General features: G+C 39.3%; 1 protein-coding gene across 1 annotated transcript in view; it reads left to right on the top strand.

Moving 5' to 3' along the window:
* Nucleotides 1-14482, top strand: part of sdk1a (sidekick cell adhesion molecule 1a) — an 815932-nt gene that overhangs the window by 713179 nt on the left and 88271 nt on the right. The window contains exons 28-29 of the mRNA XM_080206403.1: nt 3612-3710; nt 12819-13013. Coding sequence (XP_080062529.1) covers nt 3612-3710; nt 12819-13013 — 294 coding nt within the window. The remainder of the gene's footprint in view (nt 1-3611; nt 3711-12818; nt 13014-14482) is intronic.

The raw sequence follows: 14482 nt of genomic DNA, 5'->3' as shown, positions 1-14482 counted from the left end.
GATAGTAATTGAAAAGCAATTTCTCGCCCCTAGAATTCCTGTGAGAGTAAACTTTGCCCTTTTGACAAAACTTAAATATTTCATTTATTATTGCAATAAAGATATCTAGGCATCAAAGAGCACATTTGAATAGCCACATGAACTTTGAATTAAGGGTGTTGCTTTATTTCCTTTTCAGATAGAATTTAATTGAATTTATCTTCCATCAGATAGATATGGGAATTAGCCTGGCTTAGAACAATCTTCCATTCATAAAATTCAGTATAGATTTCTGATAGATGCCTATGTTGTGATAAGAAGTGCCTTTTCAAAAACTACAGATTTTGGAGACCTCATGTTAAAATGTTTGTCTGCCATAACTTCCTGATCATAATAAGAATCAAACCATTAATGGACTCTTTTAACAAAAGAGCATAAGTAGGAATAGCAGGAGTAGGCAACTGAGCCCACCAAACCTGCGCAGCCATTGAATAAGATCATGGATGAATTTTTATATCAACTCCACTTTCCTGACTAATTCCCACATTCCTTAATTCCTTTGGTGACCAAGAATCTATCTCTCCATCTTAAATATATGTTTTAAAATGTTTTAAAGGGACGTAAGTGTCACTGATAAGGCCATATTTATTGCCAGTTCTTAACTCTCTTTTGAGAACTTTTGGTGAACCTTTTTGAACTACTGCAGTCCATGTGCTGCAGGTCACCCATGGTGCTGTTGGGAAGAGATTCAGGTATTTTACCTGTACCAGCTCTGATAGTTCATGGATGCTTTGTCTTGACTAATAGTTGATGTGGAATGGTGCCCCTCAATCTATATAACCAACTCTCTCTAACAGAGATAGATGCCTATGGACCTTTATGGATGACGGCTAATTACCAATTAACAAGGAAGGAAAGGCATTATATAATTCCAAGTCAGGATGTGTGTAGTTTGGAAGATGATGCCAAAAAACTTTAGCGAGTTGCTGCAATGTGTCTTATAAACAGTACATACTGCTGCCATGTGCACCATTAGTGGAGGGAGTGAATGCTTAAGGTAGTCAATGGGATTCTCGTCAATTGGGCTGCTTTGTCCTGAATGGTTTTGAGCTTCTTGAGTGTTGTCGGGACTATATTCATCCAGAGAAGTGGATAGTATTCTATCACATTCCTGATTTACGCCTTGTAGATGGTGGACAGGCTGTGGGGAGACGCGATTAGTTACTCGCCACAGAATTTTTAATATCTGAGCTGCTGTTCTAGTCACAATATGGTTGGCTCCGTTAAGTTTCTGGTCAGTGGTAACTCCAGGAAATATATGATGAAATTCAGTGCTGGTGATGCCTTGAATATCAAGGAGAGATGGTTGGATTACAATTATAGTTGTAAGTTATAGTTAGATTACAACACTGAACATCCCCACTTCTGATGTCATGTTGGGGGTAATCCATTGATTAAGCAGCTGAAGATGGTTGAACACAGGGCACCATCCTGAAGAATTCCTGCAACAGTGTCTTGGGTCTGACATGATTGACCTATACCAATTGAAGGCATCTTCTCTGTACTAGTTATGTCTAGCCAATGGAGAGTTTTCTTCCTGATTCACCTTGATTTCAATTGTGCTGAGACTCCTTGATGCCACACTTAGCCAAATGTTACCTTGATATCAAAGGCAGTTATTCTTGCCTTGCCTCTGGAATTTAGTTCTTCTGTCCATATTTGGGCTAAGGCTATAATGCGGTCAAGTGTCCAACTGAGCATCAGTGAGTAGGTTATTGCTAAGTGCTGCTTGGTAGCATTGTCATGATTGAATAGACTGATGTGGCACTAATTTGGCCATATTGGATGTGCGCTGCTTTTTATGAACTTGGGCAATTTGGGAACTGGAAGCAGATGTTTGTTTTCTGGAAGTTTTTATTGTGTCTATTTCAGCTCTCAGAGGTTCCAGCCAGTCACAAGCAATTAAGAAAGTGTGCATACACCAGTTACCAGACTAACACAATCAAATACAGATTAACTAAACCATTGAACACTACATGATGCAGCTCAGGCAGCAAAAGGAGGCTCCTTTGAGACAGAAACTCGATAAGAGAAGTCAAGTTTGTTTAAAGAGAAACCTGAGAGCAGTTTTGCTGATGCAGAAGGTTAGAAGACCTATGTTTAAGTCAAGTAAGATGAATCTAGTACTGTGGTGAGGCGAAAGTGATTGACCTTGATATCAAGACAGCATTTGATTAAGTGTGGCATCAAGGAACTTCACCAAAATTTAATTAAAAGGGAGTCAGGAGGAAAGCTCCACTGGCTGGAGTCATAACTAAAACAATTTTATATCATTACACAAAATTTATGCCAATTAAGCTGCGTGAAACTTGATACTGTTTCTCTTTTTGTGCACATTAGTGTGAAATAAAGCAGCTTAATGATTCATGTAAAGCCTCACAATCTAGTGTTATGTTAGTCAGCCTTTGAATAAAGGAGGAAATAGCCATTTATGAAAGTCAGGACGACCACTTTGAACGTCAGGAGGACACATTGCGCCTCTGTTCGAACTTGGGAGCAACTGTGATGCTATTGAACCTGAATTTGTTACACAAATTTACCTGCTATGATACACTACAAAAATGTAGTCGTTAATTAATTTTCTCTCTCCTTCCCCTCTTTGGAATTTTCCTCTGCGAAACACCATCCCTGGCCAAGATGACAGCCTGGAGACTTACTTCAAGCGTTCACCAAAACCTGATCTTGATGTTGTGCTGGGAAGTGGGCAGGAGTGGTTCAAAGTAACTCACCCTATGATGGCATTTTCCTCTCTGCTGAAATACATGACTTCTGCTCAATGACTTCTTGGATGGACTAGCTGACTTCAGGGACACATTGTGTGGTAGAGTCGCAGATCTCAGATAGCTTCCTACTCCTTGGGATAACATGCTGGTTTCCTGCCATCTGTAACCCTTGGAATAGCACCTTCTTTACTGTATCCCAAATGGAAAAGTGAAAAATGTACAGTAAATGCATAATTCAAAATAAATTGCAAAATAAACTTGCAAAATTGTTAGTAATTCAAATCGTTCATACTGTAAGGACAATGTGCTGTGTATCTCTCTACCACATTGAGAGCAGTACATTGGCACAGTGATTAGCACTGCTGCCTCACAGTGCCAGGGACCCAAGTTCGATTCCCGGCTTGAGTCATGTCTATGTGGAGTCTGCACTTTCTCCCTGTGTTTGCCTGAGTTTCTCCGGTTGGCTCCTTTTTCCTCCCAAAGTCTGAAAGACGTGCTGGTTTGGAGCATTAACCACGCTAAATTCTCTCTCAGTGTACCCGAACAGGCACCAGAATGTGGTGACTAAGGGATTTTCACAGTAACTTTATTGCAGTGTTAATATAAGCCTACTTGTGACTAATAAATAAACTTCAGCTTATTTTGTATTAGTAATGGCATGGAATATTATAGGAATTGTGAACTGATCTAATCCCTGGTTTGAATATTATATCCTAAGGACAGTGAAGATGAGTCCAAAACAGAGATTTTGGCAACAATAATCAATAAAGAAAATCAAATTTTTGCTTCAAATTAAGGAATAAGGTTTGACAAGTGATTATATCATGTCTCACTCTTTAACACTTTCAGTTCCAGGTCCCCCCATTAGATTGTTATTCCCAGAAGTCCAGTTAACATCCCTCAGAGTTGTCTGGCAGACACCGGAAAACCCCAATGGCATCATTCTAGGTAAGAAGGAGAATGTGCAAATGAGATTAAAGCCTCTATAATAAATGCTATTGAATAACTTTGTTTTAAGTTTGTCTTTCTCCCAACCTTTTTTTCTTTTGAATTTCCTCTTTGAAACCTTTGTTCTTGTGTGTGGTCTTTCAACTGAAAGGAAACATCACCAGTGATTGATGAGCAATTTTACTGTGCCAATAATTGTTCTTCTGCACTCAGCCAATCATCAAAATTTTTCTTTTTGTGCTATTTGGATGTAACATTTCATACTGTCTCTATTTTGAGGCCTGTGCGGGAATAGGACAAAAGTGACAATGTTTTACATAGAATCACACTGAAAATTAATGCTATAGCATGTTTGTTCTTTGGGCAATAACACACTCTGCATAAATAATTGATGGGTAAATAAGCAGACAAAGGACAAACAAGCTGTCTTTTGGTGACACTTACTGGTGCTGAAGTGTATTACACTATTGGATGTTTTCATTGCACTTCAACTTTTTAAGGTACAGTTTAAAGAAGTATCTAATAATACACCATGGTATTAAGTGCCATGCATTATGAATAGAGCAGACATAACATTTCTTGAGTGTCGCTGCAACTGGAGGCACTAGAAATTTGAAAAGTAGAATGTTGATGAAGGAATCTCAAATCAGGTTCTAAAGTTCATGCTGAATTTTTTTAAAAATAGTTTTATTTTAAAATACATGCCCTGCAGAATAATATTGTAAGATCAACAGCTGTACTGGTAGTATAATGCTGCAATCTGAATTCAAACTAGAATTATATTCTAAACAGACTTCACACAAGATTTTTAATTCAAACTTGAATCATTGGAATAAAACTTAAATAAGGCAGAGATTTGTACCATCTTCAATCTAGAAGCATGAGTAATCTTTTCCTGAGTATTTTTCATCTTCCTTACAGCTACTGTGTTCATACTTTCTTCAATCACTGCCAAAAAGCAGAAGGGATTATTTTACACTGGTTCAAACTGTCAGTGTTATCTCTGTTTTCAGGTTTCAATGACTCTTTTCAGTTGTTTCAACTTTAATCTTGTGTGTGAGTTTAAAAATGACATTAATAAGAAACAGATTGTGGTCTTTTAGTACCATGAAATTGCCTAGACATTTGCTGTTATTTAAACAGTTGAAGATTTTCTGATTCCACAACAATACAAAGGGGACTTTGTACATTGCTGACAGTTTAAAAAAATGCAGTCTGTTCAGTTTTTAAAATCTGCTCTAAAGCAGCATCAGCCTCATTCAACACAAGCCTCAGGAGAGTGCAAAAACTAACAACCGCAGCGCAAAAATCACACTTCTCAAGGCAAGCTACAAAAGTAAACCATTGGGGAGTAGGAGCAGTCCCACTTGGACTGGTATTGTTGATGACTGCCAGAGACATTCACCATGTTTTTACAATTTCAGGCTGACTCTGAGGTGTCATATTATGTTTATAGTAAATCACCCATTGGCTTTTGCTGTACTTTTTTCTTGATTTAATTTGTAAGAAGAATACATGCAGCAGTTTCAATTAGCAAAAACAAATGAGCATCCAAATTCATGATGAAATGCATTAGACAACATAATCCATCTCGAGAGGCACAGTGTAAGGAATTCCTAGGTTAAATGAGGTATAGATTTGATACATTGGAAAACTTTGCCCAACACTGCCCCAAGAATATAGTTAAGATCCAGCATCAGCATATCCAAGCTGTACCAGACATTCCACATTGCCCTTACAGACTGTCCCTGAACGGGTTTGCTGGATTACTTATAAATTTGAGATGAAATCTAAAATTATGTTCTTTGGAAATTGGCTTGAGATTTGTTTGCAGAATCTAATGTCCATGAGATTGAGAAGATCTCCTACTTTCTTCTGGTCCCAGACAAAATAGGATAATTTATCAATAATTATAAAAGCCTGACAATCAAGCAGAATGGGGTTCTCCATTTCTTGGAAAAGGCCTTTCTATGTAATCAGAAAGATACGTTCTGGTAATGAGACAATAACGTTCAGACACGGCTGATGGCAAGTGCAGAGCTATCCAAATCCCAGAAGGGAAGCTTGAAACAACTGCCTCACTTTTTTTTTGCAATTTGTAGAGTATGAGGAGAGATTTTGAAATCCAGAAATGATGTCCCTGTCTATTTGTGATGATTTCATAAGAAAGTAAATGTTTATTAAGAAATAGGGAAAAAAAAGCACAAAATAGAATTATGTTTAAACACAGCAATGGCTTCACTCAGTACTAATACTTTAAGACAGTTCCACACAATCTTAATTTAATTACCTTCAGAGCTAAATTCCCTGTATCTGTTCACCAGCTCCTTACAGATTTTAAAATCTATAAAAGTCAGTAGTTTATACCACATAATTTCTCTTGGAGTGGCCTCTGAGGTTAGCAACAACTGGCTTTTCAGATCAAGCTTTGTTCACACTGCTTGCTGGGAGTCAACCAAATATTCCTGCTATCTGCTGAGATCTAAAACAGCTACCCCCTAGGTTTCAGTATCTCCTTAAATACAGACTTTCCCTTTGATCTTTCCATTGTCTCGCTCAGTTTCTTTAAAAATGCTGTCTCCCAGAAATGATTAACTTTATTTCTTTAACTTCTAGAATTTAAAAGAAAAATCTATCAATACTTTACCCATGACACCTTTCTTTTCCACCCTGCTTATATTGTTCTTTGAACCACAGCAGCCCATTCAAACCTATTTCTGGTTTTGTAAACATTGTTGCTAAATTACCATAAGTAAATACCAGTTTTGAAGTATTTGTGGACTCATTACCATATCAAACCCACAGTTTAGATTTTCACAGTCACTTTGTCTGTGCTTCACTTACCACTTACATACTCCTAACAGTTTTAAAAAACAGGAATATGGCCAACAGAAAAATACTACGATTTATTCCTGACAATAAAGTTTCCTGTCAATTTGTGTGATGTTGCGCAGCTGAAGTGACTCATATCTCCATCTCAATCAGGACAAATTCCCATTCTTAATTTTTTCTCTTTGCTACCGACGCAGAAAATCTGCCAGAATCTCCTGAATGTGAATGAAATATATTTCAGATGTTGTGGTCAACAGGGAAACAATGGAACTTGTCACTGTCCACAATGATCCAGTGATGCCTGTGGTAGGAATCTGCTTTTCCCAATGGTGATTTAAATCTGAGCCAAGTCGAGGGTGTTATTAGGATCTAAGTCAGTTGCTGAAGCCAAAACCATGGCACAGAGCTTTTCTTCACTGAGAGTTTATTGACTTATTTAGCCTCACAGCTCTCCATTTCCCCAGCATTAGTAACCTCAGCAAGCAGAGAAACAACCAATGAAAGTATTCACACATAAAAGGGAGGTAAAAGCACATTAAATTGTTTTGATAAATTTCAGAATGATTGTTTTAAAATTCATTCAAGGGATATGTGCTTTGTTGGCTCAGCATTTATTGTCCAACCGTAATTGTTCTTGGAAAGGAACGATGATGGTGAGCTGCCTTCTTGAATCGCTGTAGTCCATGTGAGGTAGGTACACCCACACTGCTGTTAGGGAGGGAGTTTTAGGATGTTGACGCAATCAATTGGATTAAGGTAAAAGGTAAAATACACAAACTTTAAACAAAATTAAATTTAAAACACGTGGACTTTTTATCATTATAGAAACTTTTGATGTTTTATAAATATAAAATTTGCTTTTCAAGGGCAGGGAGGATATTTAAAAGTAATTTTGTCCTGACAAATACAAGATGAATAGCTATGACAGCATGTCTCTTTTTCAGTAATTATGAAGTTGAAAGTATGCTGTTTGAAAACTTAGTTATATTTCATTCAACACATCATCATCTCATAGTGGAAGATGAGGAAGTTATGAATTTATGGATCTGTAACTGGATTGGCTAAAAATTGATTTAAAGGAGGTTTTAGAGAGGTTGGCTGAACTTATGGTTGATAAGTCACCAGGAATGGATCAGTTGCATCCAGTGATGATGAAGAAAGTAAGGGTGGAAATTGTGGTAGCACTGTCCATGATATAGAAACGTAGAAAATAGAAGCAGAAGTCTGCTTCGCCATTCATTATGATCATGGCTAATCATCAAATTCAATATTCTGATCCCACCTTCCCCCCATATTGCTTGACCCCTTTAGCCCCAAGATCTATACCTAATTTCTTAATAAAATCACACAACATTTTGACCTCAACTACTGTAAGTGGTAGTGAATTCCACACATTCAAATTCACTTCTCTCTGGGTGAAGAAGTTTCTTCTCACCTCAGTTCTAAAAGGTTTAGCCCTTATCCTCAAACTATGACCCCTAGTTCTGGACTCCCCCACCACTGGGGACATTCTGTCTGAATCTAACCTGTCTAACCCTGTTAGAATTTTATAATTTTAATATTAGGTAATATTAGAATTTTCTATGAGGTCCCCTCTGACTCTTCTAAACTCCAATGAATACAATCCCTAACTGACTTAGTCTCTCTTCATACGACAGACCTGCCATCCCAAGAATCAGCCTAGTAAACTTTCGCTGTACCCCCTCTATAGCAAGGACATCTTTCCTTAGATAAGGACACCAAGACTGCACACAATACTCCAGGTGTGGCCTCACCAACACCTTATACAACTGCAGTAAAAACATCTCTTTCTGTACTCAAATCCTCTAGCTATGAAGGCAAACATACCGTTTGCCACCTTTACTGTCTGCTGTACCTGTGCACTTAGTTTCAGCGACTGATACATGAGGACACCAAGGTCTCGCTGACTGTCCACCTCTCTCAATTTACACTCATTCAAGTAATAATCTGTCTTCCTATTATTGCTACCAAAGTGGATAACCTCACATTTATCTACATTAATCTTCCAATCCTTAGTAGATGAAGGGATGGATTGGAGAATTGTAGATGTTATGCCTTTATTCAATAAAGGATATAAAGATAAGCCCAACAACTACAGGACAGTCAGTTTATCCTTCACAGTGGGGCACTTTTTTCGAAGTGTCAATGCAGAACAAACCTAACAATCACTTGGACAAATGTGGAAAGCAAGTATAGATTTACTGAGGGAAAATTGTGTTTAACAGAGTTTTTTTGATGACTTACCAGTGAAGATAGATGAAACTAATGCAGTTTATTGGTGTTCCAGGACTTCCAAAAGGCATTTGAAGTATCATGTTGCAGCTTGACAGCAAATTTAGAGATCATGGAATAAAAGTAACAGTGTCAGCATGGATACAGAGTTGGCTGAATGACGGGAAAGAGAGTTGTACTGAAAGTAGGGTCAATAGGGATGGGTGATTGGTGCCCACAACCCAAGAAGGAAAAACTGTTGCTTTTTGGATGGGAGTAAGGTGTGTAGTGTGGTTTCCCCACAGGCCAGTTTTTGGACCACAGCTGCTCTTGATCTTGATCTGTACTGAAGACCTCAGCTGGACAAGAACCTCTGTGGCAAGACAGGTTGAGAAAGTGCTTAATCAGACATACAGGATCCTGGCATTTATAGATGGATAGAAAGAAGTCTGTGTCAATACACACCCGGCCATCCCATCATATCGCGAAATAGGACCCTGTATAAGAACCTCTTCAGCTACGTCAAGGGTATTCTGAAACCTTTTGTACAAAAACCCCTAGTTTTTGTCGCAACACTATGGACTTCCTACAGAAACTCAGCACAGATGGAGCAGTTGAATCAGGAGCACTCATTGTCACAATGGATGTCTCGGCACTCTGCACCAGCATCCCCCACGATGACGGCATTGTTGCAACTGCCTCAGTACTCAATGCCAACAGCTGACAATCTCCAGGTGCAATTCTACAACTCATCTGCTTCGTCTTGGACCACAATGTCTTCACCTTCAACAACCAGTTCTTCATCTAGAACAGCCAAGGTGACCAAATTCGCACTCAATATGCCAATATCTTCATGCAGAGGTTCGAACAAGATCTCTTCACCCCACAGGACCTTCAACCAACGCTATACACTAGACATATCAATGACATTTTCTTCCTTTGGACTCATGGCGAACAATCACTGAAACAACCATATGATGACATCAACAAGTTCCATTCCACCATCAGACTCATCATGGACTACTCTCCAGAATCGGTTACATTCTTCGGGACACAAATCTCCATCAAGGACAGTCACCTTAGCACCTCCGCTGTACTGCAAGTCCACGGATAACCTCACGATGCTCCACTTCTCCACCCTAAACATGTTAAAAAAGCCATCACCTATAGACAAACCCTCCATACCCTCAGGGTAGGCTCAGATGAGGGTTGCAACAGACACCTACCGATGCTGAAAGATGCCCTTGTAAGAACAGGATATGGCACTTGACTCATTGATTGACAGTTCCGACGTGCCACAGCGAAAAACAGCACTGACCTCCTTAGAAGACAAACACGGGACACGTCGTCCAGTATTTCTCTGGAGCGGAGAAGCTACAACATTTTTGGAGCCTTCAACATGTCATTGATGAAGACAAACGTCTTGCCATCCCCACACCCCCACTTCTTGCCTTCAAACAACTGCACAATTTCAAACAGACTATTGTCCACAGTAAACTACTTAGCCTTCAGGAGAAGAGTGACCATGATACCACACAATACTGCCACAGCAACCTCTGCAAGACGTGCTGGATCATTGACATGGATGCCATCATTTCACAAGAGAACATCATCTGCCTGGTACATAGTCTTGAGACTCGGCCAATGTTGTCTACCTGATACGCTGAAGGAAAGGATATCCTGAGCCATGGTACATTGGCGAGACCATGCAGACACTACGACAACAGATGAATGAACACCGCTTGACAATCACCAGGCAGGAGTGTTCTCTTTCTGGCAGGGAGCAATTCAGCAGTCACAGACATTCAGCCTCTGATCTTCGGGTAAGCGTTCTCCAAGGTGGCCTTCACGACATACAACGCAGAATCGCTGAGCAGAAACTGATAGCCAAGTTCTGCACACGTGAGGGCGGCCTCAACCAGGATCTTGGGTTCATGTCACACTATTTGTAACCCGCACGACTTGCCTGGGCTTGCAAAATTTCACTAACTGTCCTGCCTGGAGACAATTCACACCTCTTTAACACGTGTTTAACCCTCTCTCCACTCACATTGTTTGTACCTGTAAAGACTTGAATACCTATAAAGACTCACATTCCAATCATTATCTCGTAAATTAAGTCAGTGTTTCTGTATGCCCTGTTTGTGAACACAACTCTTCATTCATCTGAAGGAGTAACACTCCGAAAGCTTGTGCGATCAAATAAACCTGTTGGACTTTAACCTGGTGTTGTGAGACTTCTTACTGTGCTTACCTCAATCCAGCACCGACATCTCCACATCAGTTATTGATGGAGACATAGAGTACCAAAGCAAGGCATTATAAAACATTGGTTTGGCCTCAGCTGGAGTTGTGTCCAATTCTAAGCACCGCATTTTAGGGAGGATGTGAAGGTATGTGGAGAGGAACTTCAGTTATGAAAGTAGATTGGAGATGCTAGGGCTGTACCTTAGAGAAGAGAAGGTAGAGAGGAGATTTGTTAGACGTGTTGAAAATCATGAGGCATCTGGATGCAGGGGGTAAGGAGAAACTGTTCCCATTGATGGAAGGAGCGAGAACCAGAGGACACCAATTTAAGATCAATGACAAAAGAACCAAAGGTATCACGAGAAAATCGTTTTGCACCGTGAGTGGTTTTGAGCTGCAATGTATTGCATGAGATTGTGATGCAGGCTGATTTAATCATGAGTTTTAAAAGGGTATTTGATAATTATGTGAAGTGAAATGCGTAGTCAAGGGAAAAAGGCAGGGACTGAGACTAGCTGAGTTGCTTTTGCTGAGAGCCAGTATAGAAATGATGGGCTGACTGGCCTCCTGTGCTGCAAACATTTCATGATGCTGTGACCATTTTTAAGGAATTCTATAGTGAGACTTAACAGTGTATGTGCGGGTGTTCTGGTTAATTAGTTCCTTGATTACAGTCTGAAGGGTTGCCTCTACCATATGTCCTCTGGAGAAATGTAGAATTGTTGTCAGCCCCTTCTGGATTTTTGTGTTATTCTGTCTATGAGCAGGCTCCAGTAGTTGTTGTCTATTTCAATGGAATGTTGACACTGAACACTTCACAATTTCACAAAATCTAGACGAATAACTTATATTTTTCCTTTTGTTCAAGTTCCTTCTTTTCTATCCTTTCTCATACTCGTGCATCTTTTGTCACTCTTATAGTACATATTATAGTGCTGTTTTATTGCTGGTCAGGATTGCTCTGACACATTTCCGGTATCACCATTACTCTTGCTAACGGTGACAATTGAGAATGCATGCAATTTGGAATATTCAACAGTAAACCTGTCTTTTGGGAAATAATTTCTCATTCCTTTCATCACATTTGTAAGGAACCAGACAGTTTAAATGGTATATTTTGATTAAACCCTCTAACCATTGTTGCAACAACTAATTGGCTCAAATGGTAAATGAACTGCACATTTTTGAATTGATCCAGCATTCAGAAGAAATGCCAGTTTTGTTCTTAGCCTGTCCTCTTTAGTTGATCATGCCAAAAAGCACAACAAATATGTTATAATTGTCTCAGTATTGTTGAAGAGAGGGGAATATTCAACTGAGGTTCTTGCTCCTGACTGTTATATGATAAAAGTGTAACATTAGATGAGTACAGCGCTGGAACTATCTTTGGTGCTGCCCACAGTCAAATAATCTGCAAATGCTGGCTGTTTGGGCCTACACATGGCAAATAGCAACTTGGGCGAGATACTGGAGATTGGCTGGTCTCCCAGTGTGAGTCACTGCCTTCAGGAGAATGGAAAATTGGAGTGACAAAAATAATCTCAAATCGTCATGCTATAATGTGCTCTGTTTTGTTGAAATGTAGATGTGCTTTGGGAGATCCTCATTGTGTTAAAATGCTGCTTAAATGCATTGCATCATATTGTTCAAAAAAAGGTGAAAACAAAATGTTTTTAAAAACTGGTTAGATAATATTCTGACAAGTATATCCTATTTTTGTAATCCCTTTTCACTGTCTTCCTTTTTTTAAATATGTATTACTATTTAAACTGCAATATATATGTTTTCCCTTTGCAGGTTATCGGATAGCTTACCGTCTGGCAGCTGCTGAGCCAAATAAGTTCATTATCACAGAAGTCAGCTCCAATGTCCGACAGTACTCTGCAACAAAGCTGACACCCGAGTCTCCATACATCTTCCGTGTGTCTGCAAAGACGCGTCGGGGCTGGGGGGAGCCAGTGGAGGCAGTTGTCATCACCACAGAAACAAGAGGTGAAGTATCAGATGTTGTGGTTATTGTTAGATTCAAAATGGAGGACTGAATTTCTTATGTTCCTTTCAAAATAAGAAAATATTTCATGACCTTCATGTATAGCCCAAAAAAGATTGACAGAATCGTGTAAATTTGGAGATTAGAATAATTCTTGTTCTGTATCCACTGAAGGCCTCTAATTCCAGTGTTGTCAATGGCTGATAACACTGCGAAATTCCTTGGTAACATACTGAATGTTCCCAACTCCACTTTTGCAAAAAGTGAAGAAATTATATCCATTTTATTGATGTATTTAAATTCGATACATTATCAAAACCTGCAGGGTGTAGAAGTCCCTCAGCCGATACAATCATCTTTTTCAGGCTAACAACTTTACTGTCCCCCCCATTACAGTAGTCAGTCAGCTCTTCAACGATCCCCAGTGTCTTTAGGCGCCTCAAAATTGTCATTTCTAGTACTGTCATATTTCAGCCATTGTGCAAGGAAGACAAGGTCTGCAGTGGTTTCGTCCAAGTGTCATTAACATTATCATCTTCAGCAGTTCAGCAAAGTCATTTTTATTCAATTGTAATGGAATTGTTAGTATCCAAGTAGGAATTTTTACCAGTTATTAAGCTATGGATTGCTGGAACATTAGAATTGAAACTGTCAGTGGTTAGAAACTTCACATCTAAACTGTGGATCCCACATAGTGGTGTTGGCTCAAAGGGTTTTCAGATTCTCAGCATTAATCTCAGCTGAAGATCCTCAGAAAGCCAGAGAAAATGCATAACAACACTTTAGTATTTCTGTGAGGCTTCTTCACCAAAATTTACCAGATTATTGTCAAAACTGAAAAACATTAGTAATGAAATGCAGTTCAGCACAAGCACAAATAGAATGACCTGTAAAGTATTTTTGCAGCGCTGCAGAGGCTTAGCATGACTTTGCTCGGGCTTGATGCTCTGCTGGCTGTTTACTACATGACCTGCACTCCATTCCAATAGGAAAAGGGTGCATGTGGAAACGGCCACAGTGTGAGTATGAGAACGCTGTGAATATGTGCTATTCTGACATTGCAACCAGTTGATGCAACAACAAAATACCACATTGGACCATGTGGGTTAAGGTAACTAATTGATCAATCACTTGCCAATCAAGTGTGATTCTGCAAGCTGGAATCTGCACAATGGTTCCTTAAATAACCAGGCACATAAACTACACATAAGGCCATTTTTAAGAACTACTGCTGTTGATTTGCTTTGATTCATTATCGTCACATGTATTGGGAACAGTAAAAAGTATTGCTTCTTGCATGTTGTACAGACAAAGCATCCTGTTCATAGAGTACATAGGAGAGAAGGAAAGGAGATGGTGTAGAATGTAGTGTTACTGTCATAGTTAGGGTGTAAAGAAAGATCAACTTAATATGAGGTAGGTCCATTCAAAAATCTGACAGCAGGGAAGAAGCTGTTCCTAAGTTGGTTGA

The sequence above is a fragment of the Carcharhinus amblyrhynchos genome, chromosome 18 (genome assembly GCF_965287045.1).
Source record: "Carcharhinus amblyrhynchos chromosome 18, sCarAmb.v2.hapA, whole genome shotgun sequence".
NCBI lineage: Eukaryota > Metazoa > Chordata > Chondrichthyes > Carcharhiniformes > Carcharhinidae > Carcharhinus > Carcharhinus amblyrhynchos.
This window is presented reverse-complemented; position numbering and strand designations above follow the sequence as displayed.